Here is a 10,585-nt window from a genome sequence, read left to right as displayed (position 1 = left end):
AGTGTTATTCCTGATAGACAGAATTCAATTAATTGTTAATGAAGTGTTACGGGTACTTACCGGTAGAGTGCAGTTGTGTGCTGTCAGCCAGTTAGCCTGGGGCTCTCCCCGTGCTGCTGGGCTGGGCTGTGGGGAGGAGCCCCTGCTAGCGCCCTCCAAACACGCAGAAATTAAAACCCGCCCAGCCAAGGTCACGCTCTAGAAATCCTACTGGGTTAGGGATCGTCTAACGGGTGTTCTAGCCTCTCCTCTGATCTTGAGCATCTGTCCTTTCAAGTGTACAAGTCCTCTGTCTGCACAGTGTGTCCTGTTGGGTTCTGATGTAGGTTGATATTTGTAGTAGTAATAATAATAATAATTTGATACTGCCTTTTGCAAGATTTGGAAGTTCCAGTGGATGTTGCAAGCAAACATCCACTGTTTAAGCTTTAACTGCAGATCTTATATATTCTTATATATATATATATATATATATATATATATATATATATATATATATATATATATATATATATATATATATATATATATATTTTATATATGTGTGTATATAGTGGAACTTTATGTTCCTGAGATTAAACTATTTACAGTTTATAGGTATTTGTTTATCAGTAAAGAGGTTTTTGAGGTTTATCCACTGCTTTTATTTTGAGCACAGAAAAGTCAGAATGAAAGGTAATGGCAAATCATTTAAGATTTCCGTAGCTTGACTGTCACATAGTTGACACAGCTTAATTGCAATTAAAAATGCAAATTATGGCCCAGATCTTTGATTAACATGCACAAGTTCCTTGTTGGTTTGTGGATGTCCTCAAAGATTTGTGCTGTTGATGGTCTTCTGCAATAAAACATCAGGAGACACTATAATTAAGCTTAAACACTAAAAGGGTATATATTTTAATTACCGCTTTTCCCCCCTCCTCCTCCTCCGTAGCATTGTAGCTTTGGACTGTTCTTAGTGGTAAATGTATTATAATATACAAATTACATGCTAATTAGATAGAACAATGCTTTGGGATTCACTAATTCTTAAATTTGCATATGAGCTAATTAGCTTTCATTAAAGTGCCAGCTAATTACTAATGTCAAGAAGACATAACTGATAATGACACAGTGCTTTGTGTAGACAGCAGAGTTGTCCTGTCTTATTTTATAAAGACCAGCAGACGTTCAAAACCAATAACTAGATAATAGCCAGCTCTGATGAATATGTGGACTTCTGCAAACAATCAATCTTCAAAATCTGTATTTTGTATTTTTTACAAAAAAAAAAAAAAAAACCAAATACTAATGACCGATTGTTTTGTAATGCTGTGCGTTTAAATGGTCAGACATGGTTTTAATGTAATTTATATTTCAGAACATTTAGACCAAGGATAATGAAGTATGCATTTATGACCAATTAAATGAATTATGTAAAACTAAATTGAGCTTGTCAAAGAAAAAAAAAGTAAAAGCCAACACGGTGGAAGGAAAGATCCAAATTAATAGACATGCCAATCATTTCTCTCAGAGGAATTTTGCTGTCCATATACATTTAAAAGGTATATGGCTCTAACATCAATCAGATAATTGCTTTTGTGTCTCGTACGAGGAGACTGCTAAGAGCCATAGGCATATTTCTTAGACGGATTTCTAAATCCATTTTTAAAGACTTTTGTTTAAAGACACGTATCAGAAGACACAGGCTGCAGTGTACTTCTGATATCTCAATAAAGTGGCTCTGAATTGTTAGTTAAAGTGTCTGAAAGGGGAGCGGGGTGTTCAGGAAGCCTCTGGCACCCGTACTGATGGGGGGACGGGGACTTTGCTGTTTTCCCAGGGTTAAATATGTGAATTTGTCACGGTATCTTAAAGCTGTGTGAGGAACGCTCAGTATGTTCAAATAACAGTGGGCCATGTGGCAGCTGCTCACACTGATATCATCACTGTAGCCCAGTGTTTCCTATGCTGTACCCATAATGTGGCATTTGTAAAATGTATAAGGGTACAAGAAAGGTCAAACCACCATGTTATTCCAGTAGTATCTACATGCCATTTGGAATGATTATTCGTATGCTACACATTTGAAATGTTACTGTTTCTTCATTCAAATAAAGTTCAGAAGAGTATAATATGTATTGGGGGGGGGACAGACGACAAAATGTCCCAGATATACAGGGTGGGAGACTGCTGGTGTGTGCTGTTAACTCAGTCTTGTAGTTTAGTGCTGCCCCCTGCTGCACAGTTTGGGAATTTTGGTTTCATCTTCAATACTGGCCTGAAATCTTTGTTCTGCTAAAACACCTTGAGTACATCACGGTTTGTTCATGATTGGTGTAATGTTCTGGAAGGTTCTCTGGAATGCTCTCCCCTGTGAGGAATTTATTAAACCCTTTTCGTCCGCTAGATCGACATGTTTTAAACATGTTTTGTTACATAAATGGTGTAAAGAAATACAGGCTCGTGGTCAACAGTACCAAGCACACAGCCCTTTATTCCACACACTGTCTAGGGTTTCCTCCACAGCTTTCAAACACGTCATACAGTTTTACAAAAGCCAACAAAAATGTACAGGATTTACTTCCTGTTTACTCTGAGATATCTAAACGGCATGCGTAGGACTAAACTTTGGCCAGATGGATCAAAATACTTCCAAACGTAATTATTCTTACACAAGCAGTTTTGACGATGTTTCAACAGAAAAAAGCTACCGGAGACACCTTATGACTACGGTGATCACACACATTCACTCCATAGTTTGGTTACTGTTATGTGTAGTCATGACCAAATACGAACAAAATCAATGAACAAAATAACTTTGGTATTGTCGTGAAACATTGTTAGGGTTGATGTGTGTGTGTGTGTGAGTGTGTGTAGTCATGCACTGTGAACTTGGCAGTGTTCTGAACCCAAGAGAAAGCTAACCAGATTAAGTGCTGTTAACTTTTTTATAAACAAGCAGTTAACGCAAGTCATTTCTATAGTAAATTTCTACTTGGCAAATTAAAACAAAACAGATGAAAAATATGCTATATTCATATATTTCCCATTTTCAAAATATATATTTTGTACACATGTATATATTCAGTGTTTTTAAATGATATAACTCTCACACCTCTATGAAATTAGATCCAGTACTATCAATTCAAACGGTCACATTAAATCAAAACTGTTTCGAAGCACCATATCTACCACTAGATCTAGTCGAGGTGTTGAGTTACATCTTGCGGTCTGAACTACAGCTGACACACTGTACTGGACACGCGGAGAGTGGGAGGGGACTGGGAGACTCAGGCCTGGTGGCCCGCGGCTGGCGCTGGGGTCTCGGCGGGCGGGCTGCTGGACGCTCAAGGGCCTGGCGCCGGTCTGCAGGAGGTGACCCGGGCCCGGGTGACCCGACTCAGGCCCGATGGCGAGGGGAGACGCGGGGAACGCTGGGACGAGGAAGAGGAGGACGATGAGGAAGGAGACAGACGGGAAAAAGGCAGAGATGAGGGACGGGAAGAAGAGCCGGCACGGCGCCGAGCCCAGAGGGAGGGGTCGCGACCTTCGACCCGACGGGGCGGGGATTCGAGCGGGTTTGCTGGAGGAAGGAGCAGAGCTGTGACTCGGGGTCGAGGGAGAGGGACCCTTAGAAGGGTTTGGGCCTGGGCTGCTGTTCCCACAGCTAGGACAGAAGATCGGGATCTTAGAAGCAGGTAAAGCAAGGAAAGCACGTTTACTAACCCCACGAGCTGCCGTAGCGTGCCCGTTAGCCTGCGGATAAAGACGCCACAAGTCACGCAATGTCAGTCGAGGCGGGAAACACGGCTACTTGAACAAGTAAATATGAACGCTGTATATAAATATGTCGTAATACACCCAGAGAAACCCTTGAGGAATGAAAACGGAACGTAGAACAGCATGTTTTTGTTAGATGTGTAAAAACAGCAAGAAAAAAAATAACTTTTGCACAGCACAGGAGTACAAAGTTTGCATCATACCTCCAAAAAAGGACATTTTGTGCATGTAAGCCTCCCGGATTACGCCTCTGGTTTACAAAGATCCTTTTAATGTGAATGTGTGTGCACTGATTTTGACAGCCTTGCCAGTAATATGGCACGTGTGGTGGCAACTTTAGATGAGATGAGAGTCGTAGCCAGAGTCCCAGCATTTTCACGCAGGTCCACCAGAACCCCCACAGCTTCACAGCAGGTGTGTGTCTGTGGGCCTCCAGGGCGTCCCTCACAGAGGAGGTCCTACAGTAAAACTACCTGTCGAAACTGCCTCTGGGAGTCCTGCAGCTTCGGGGGTTTTGCGGGTTTTTCCACGGTCCCAGCTTGGGCCCGAGATTTGGGAGAGGTGATTCGACTCAAGGAAGAGGCGCCGCTGGGGTTCTGAAAAAGGAAAGAAAAGCCATGAGGGTCAAAGGTGAACTGGAGGTGAGCAACAGAACTGTGAGAATAACGGAGGTTTCTGATTGAGAGAGTTCGGCCCAACATACAGGGAGCATGCGTCATTAAAGTAACTTCCACCCACAAGGCATGCACATTACATGTCATTACACGCATACAGATCAGAGACGGCCATTTGGACACAGAACACCATCACCGCTCAGCAAAAGCGAAGGGGCCCAAGACGAGGACAGTGACCACACGGGGAGACACCCGACTCCGCAAATCATGGCAGCCGAAACTTGCGCACGGGGCTGAAAACAGAGGGCGCCCTGCTGCCCAGCGGGTAGAGCCCGGCGGACCCTGGGAACCAAGCCCCAACCACTGGTGCGAGGGGAGGTGCCGGAGGTAGAGACCTGTTTAGAGGTAGCGGAGCTGGGGGAGGTGGGGGGAAGGGGGAGCACGCTCAGCGCTTTGGACTTCTTCCTCTGCGGGGGCTTCTGGGGCTTTGGCCCGAGAGGGGCCGGCCTCGCTGAGGGGTTACCCTCACATTGCGCCGTTTCCACGGTCGTCGTCTTGCTCTCCAGACTTTTGCGGGACGTTTCGGGTGACAGCGCGGGCTCCATGTCGCTGATGGTCGTTTCCAGCTGCTTAATGGTCTCCTCGAGGCTGTCCAGAGTTTTGTACGTGCTCTTGCAGATTTCGTTGGTGGTCCTGGTCGGGGACTGTGGGCTGAAGACGTGGCTCTGCGACCCAGCGTTGGCAGGAGGGGGGGCAGCAGGGGCAGAGCCGGCCGAGTACGTCGTTGAGCTGATCTCAAACCTCTTGGCTTCTGTTGCTCTTTTCAGTGTGCCGTCTGCCTCCTCCTGGTCCTCGTAAACCACCACCTGCAGGGTCTTTTTGCCCGCTTTCGACCCAGTACGGAGGGCCTGGCCAATGGCCGCCAGCTGCTTCTTGGGAAACGGGAACTTAAATTTCTTTTTCCCTTCCTGCTTCACGTCATTGAGCTGCTCCACTTTGGACCCGTCCTCTGCGTTCTTCTCACCAGGGGCCGGGAGATGTTCACCATCCCCTCTGGCATCTGGGTTCCTCTCAAGTCTGTGCTGATCCACCTCCGTCGCCTGCGAGGGTGACTCCTCTTCCTCCTCTTCCTCGTCAATGCGCTGCTCTGAGATCATCCTCTCCAGCTCCTCCTCGCACTCGAAGATGGTGGAGAGGCGCTTGTAGGCCTGCTGGATGTCCATGGGCTCCTCGAACACGATGATGACGGGCTTCTTGCCGCACCTGCCGTCCTCGGAGGAGGAGTTGGCCGTGTCCGTCCCCACTCGGACCGTTTCCACGTCCTGACCCTTGGAGTTCACCAGCTGCTGATACTCTCCGGTGGACAGAGCCTGCACTTTTGTTTTAGTGATCACAAAGGCAAAGTTTTCTGGCGAACCTGTCTCTCTGAGAAGGTCAGGGCTCGGTTCAGCCTGGTTCTCCTCCGTGTTCTGGTCCTTCTCTGTGTTCTGGTCCTCACCCTGCCGCCCGTTCTCCGACGACATCTCTGGGGGTTCAGGCCGCGCTTGAGAGCCGGTCTGATCCTCTCCCCGAACACAGGGAGGTACCTCAGTGTCAGTAATGGCGTCCTCTAATCTATCTGTGACTCTCTCAGATGAATCATCTTCTGGGTCATCTCCAGCCCCACAACCGTCCTTCAGAGCCTCAGTGAGAATCACAGACGTATCTGTGTCGGGTGTCTCTTCCTGTTTCTCCTCTATTGTGGGGGAATCTAAAGTTAAGTCATGTGATGTTAGTACGTTTGGCCATGGGGAAGGATCAGAAGGGTTCAGAACTGCCACCTTCAAGGAAGAAATGATTCCTTCACTTGGGTGGTTTTGCTCTCCGGGTCCACTTGGGGCGGTGTCGCTGGGTGACCTCGACTTGCCAGTGATGTAATATATGACCTGGTAAGGAGAGGGGGTCGTTTTAATTACATGCAAGTCAACCTAAATAAACATAAAAGGGAAAATGTAGATAAAAATGTTTTACCCCAGAGCCCGGCTTGGGGGTCTTTGGAGACTGTGGTCCATCGCTGCAGTGCTGAGGTGCGTTCTAACAGAATGAAGATGGACAATATCTCAATCAATGTGGGTTGTCAGAGTTAAAAGCAGATAAACACGACTGTTTCCTCTAGATCTAATTAAATGATTTAGATTAATTAAATGATTCTAAGCCATCTTCCAAATTTTAAGCTTTGGCAAATCTCATGCAAAAATGTCAGAGGCAAATCTCATGCAAATGGACAAATGTTGTCCACCAGGGAATATAAGAAGCCCTAATGGAAAGATGTATGTGAGCAAAAGGAGTGAATTTCATCCAGCGTTCAGGAGCACCTAGAGAACGTATGTCAGACGTATGCCACCGCTGAAAGCCCATCAACACAGCAAGACAGCAAAGCCTGAAGCAACAATTCAACATATATTCACCCCCATCAGTAAGCTTACACATTCCCATATTTTAGCTCTATAAACAAATGTTTGCAAAGAACACTTTCTCTGCAACACAGAAGATCAAGGTCACCCATGACTCTCCATTCCCTACCCTCTTGACTCCGCCTCTCTCTGCATCACCTCTAGACTCCGCCTCTCTCTCTGCGTGCCCTACCCCTCTAGACTCCGCCTCTCTCTCTGAGTACCCTACCCCTCTAGACTCCGCCTCTCTCTCTCTGCGTGCCCTACCCCTCTAGACTCCGCCTCTCTCTCTACGTGCCCTACCCCTCTAGACTCCGTCTCTCTCTCCGAGTACCCTACCCCTCTAGACTCCGCCTCTCTCTCTGAGTACCCTACCCCTCTAGACTCCGCCTCTCTCTCTCTGCGTGCCTTACCCCTCTAGACTCCGCCTCTCTCTCTGAGTACCCTACCCCTCTAGACTCCACCTCTCTCTCTGTGTGCCCTACCCCTCCCCCTGCCTCACCCCTATGTGTGAGGGAGGCGGAGTCTCAAGTGTGCTTGAAGTCAAATGCAGGCTGAGCGTTAGTAACAGTGGTGAAAGAGGCACGTGCACTACAGCAGCAAGCAGCCAGGTGGTGCTATTGTGCGCCTGTTACCTTTGGATCGAACGAGGAGAAGGAGAAGTTTGTCTCCAGCTCTTTGTCCGGGAGCTCATGGGTGGTCAGATCAACAACGTATCTGGGCTCTAAATCTTTAACAGGGCACTTCTCAAACACCTGGAGTGCGTGTGGATCAGAGCACGAACGTGTTTGTCACAATCACAGTCTCATTTCTGCAGACATATTAGACCAAGAGTGCACATACTGGGAGATGACACTGAAAATAAGATCAGGCTGAAAATACGCTACACTGGCGTTTTCCAACAGTGTTTGGAGTTTCTAACAGTAAGTGCCTCAGTTGGTTAAACATCCTTTTTCAGCAGACTAGTCAATAAACAAGGCGCACCGCCCCTGAGCTGCAACAAAAGCTAAAATGTCCACCAACAAAAACAGAACAAGATCCATTTGCTGAATTGTTTGCTACAAATGAACATCAGATCTCTCAGAAACGCCGCTGTGTTTCTGATCACCTCTAGAGGGCAGACCAGCACAAACTAGAGAGAAGCCTGGCAGTGTTGCAGATGATGTCCCCAGGTGTGTGTGTGTGTGTGTGTGTGTATGTGTGTGTGTGTCAGGAAGGGTGTGACTGAGGCTGACGTAGGACGAGTGTGTTTTTCCAAAACATCTTTACCTCGCTTGAGTCTCCACACTTGTGTTTTTATTGTCCAGGGTGTTTTATTAACTTGTTTACATAAGCTTCATCCTCCATTCGGGCTCCTTCAGGAAGATTCATCTCACCGGGAGATAGTCTTTGTGTGTGTGTGTGTGTGTGTGTGTGTGTGTTATGTGCAGGAGACACGGTTTTGCTCACCTGCAGGTCCGGTGCGATCCTATCTCTGTCACCCTGGTCCTCCCCCCGAGCGGAGGAGGTGTTAACGGGGGGAGAGATGTGGGGTTTGGGTTTGACCTCTGGGGGAACCCGCTGTGGTTTGGCGTGTGGTGCCTCCTCTTCTCCCTCCTGCTGCTAAAAGAACCAGCCAGGCGTGAGTGCCCCGCCCCCACCACCACCAACCTCTCCACAAACATCCAGCCAGAAGCTCACAACCAGTATCATCACACACTTCATAAACGGGAGCCAGAACCCATCAGGACAGTTCAGGAACAAAAGGGGCAAACAGACACGCCCTTGCACATTCAACGCAGACACGCTCCATTTCTCGGGTTGTTTATTGTATTGCTAATCTATTGTTCCAGAAGAGAAAACTTTATAGCAATAAGGGTGTCTGGGAATGTTGTTCAACTAGGTCTAAAGTGCATAATCATACACACATGACCCCTCCCCAAACACACAGTGTGGTGTGTACCTGAACAGGGGGGGGTTCTTTGCGAGCGGTGTAGATAACCTCTCCGGAGCGTCCGGTCGTGACCCCGGGGGCTGAAGGGTGGAGCCTGCGTGGTGGGGGTGGAGGTGGGGACTTGATGGCTGTCTCTGGGCTGGACTTCACCAGGTGAGGCTTCTCCACATGGGTGTTTGGCCCTCTCTCCGCACTAATCTGGACTGGTTTGTCCGCTACAGGTTCTGCTAGGGTGGCTGCGTCTGTTTGAAGAGACAAACAGAAACGAATAAGGCGCGTGCGTGAATGCACGGAGAAGCTGTCAGGTAGCTGTTGTGGAATATATGACCCAAATACGTGTGCTGTGGTGGGTTTTCCCCGATGGCAAAACTATGAACAATATCTCACATGGTCAAACTGATTCTTGCTATAAAAGTTGCTGTACAGCAGAACAGTGAAATTTTCTCCCTTAAAGGAATATTGCAGAATTTTTCAACTCAGTTTCTATTCACTGTATCTGCAGCACATCGTTGGTTACCAAATATTTTACAATGTGGATGTATTTCTCTATAATCATAACGGAAGCCTGTAGGTTGGTTTTGAGAAAGAGATCAGCTTCCCTTGGGAAACAAGTGTGACATACAGTGGGGAAAATAAGTATTTAGTCAGTCACCAATTGTGCAAGTTCTCCCACTTAAAAAGATGAGAGAGGCCTGTAATTGACATCATAAGTAGACCTCAACTATGAGAGACAAAATGTGAAAAAAAATTGAGAAAATCATTTTGTCTGACTAAAAAATGCTGAAATATTCCTTTAATACTGACTCTTTCACAGACAACAGTGAAATAAAAACACCCTGCGAAAGTAAAACGAACCGAAACGCATGCATCGTTACTCCAGCGGTGGGCGTGTCCCGTGGGTGGGCGTGTCCCGTGGGTGGGTGTACCTGGGAGTGGAGGTGAAGGTTGGGAGGGGTTTGCCTGGTCAGGCAGGCAGGTGGCTGGGGGCGGGGAGCTGCTCTCCTCCTGGGTCACCTCCAGGTCAGGTATGGACTCCATCAGGCGGGTTTGGGCCTGACGCAGCTTCCTCTCCATCTGCGCCCCCACGTCCTCCTCCGCCCGCTCCACCCGCTCCTGCAACAGCCGCCCCACAGACAGTCAGTGCCGCTGTCACAACACTGTCAGACATCGTGCTCAAGCTCGGGGAAACGGCCGAGGACAGTCAGATAGAAAATGTAAATTCAAAAAGGTCAAATTATTATTTTGATTAAAAAGATTATTAATCGAAGTAAACAATCGTGTTGCCTGATGGTAGAATGTGACTCACTTCACTTTTGCCTGAGCGAATCTCATCGTGCCGTCGCAGACCCGACGTGAGAGAGCCGCGACTCTTCACCCTCTCCTGGACCGCAGGGCCTTTGTTCTCCTGTAGGGCGGCGCTGTCCTCGCTGCTGGAGGGGCTCAGTGGGGGGCTGGGGTGGAGGCTCAGGCCGACCGACTGCTGCGAGGGCTGCAGGGAGACGGGGGAGCTGCAGGCCTGGTGCACCACCACAGGAGAGGAGGGCTTGAGCTCGGTGCGGGCAGGAGTGGAGGGCTGGGGGCTGGGCGAGTCACGCCACACGTCAGGGGGGTCCGACTCCTTGGCTGGCGTGAGGTTCACGGGGGCAGGCAGGTCAACGAAGGCGTGGCCTTCTGAAGCACACCTGCGGATCACACAGTGCCGTGAGCTACACACATACTTACAACATATTTATACCCTGAAAGAACGGTTTTAACATAATCCTTAAAGCTTCTGCAAATGTAAATAGCTCAGAGGTATTGGACTCTTTTAATCCCTTTTTAATCATGTAGGTACCTGGAAATTA

At 47.9% G+C, this 10,585-nt stretch overlaps 1 protein-coding gene across 5 annotated transcripts in view; it reads right to left on the bottom strand.

Annotated features, from left to right (window-relative positions):
• Positions 1-3,648: 3,648 nt before the first annotated feature.
• The window catches only part of LOC143483040 (sickle tail protein), a 61,179-nt gene continuing 54,242 nt past the window's right edge, over positions 3,649-10,585 (bottom strand). For all 5 annotated transcript variants that reach the window (XM_076981717.1, XM_076981718.1, XM_076981720.1 and 2 more), the window contains 8 exons: positions 10,048-10,423; positions 9,668-9,854; positions 8,751-8,983; positions 8,258-8,410; positions 7,444-7,563; positions 6,387-6,449; positions 4,772-6,301; positions 3,649-4,358 (listed from right to left, as the gene is read on the bottom strand). In XM_076981717.1, the coding sequence (XP_076837832.1) occupies positions 4,221-4,358; positions 4,772-6,301; positions 6,387-6,449; positions 7,444-7,563; positions 8,258-8,410; positions 8,751-8,983; positions 9,668-9,854; positions 10,048-10,423 (2,800 nt within the window). In that variant the 3' untranslated portion in view covers positions 3,649-4,220. The remainder of the gene's footprint in view (positions 4,359-4,771; positions 6,302-6,386; positions 6,450-7,443; positions 7,564-8,257; positions 8,411-8,750; positions 8,984-9,667; positions 9,855-10,047; positions 10,424-10,585) is intronic.

Source organism: Brachyhypopomus gauderio, chromosome 19 (assembly GCF_052324685.1).
Source record: "Brachyhypopomus gauderio isolate BG-103 chromosome 19, BGAUD_0.2, whole genome shotgun sequence".
Taxonomy (NCBI): Eukaryota; Metazoa; Chordata; class Actinopteri; order Gymnotiformes; family Hypopomidae; genus Brachyhypopomus; species Brachyhypopomus gauderio.
Note: the sequence above shows the minus strand (reverse complement) of the source record. Positions and strands in the feature narration are given on the sequence as shown.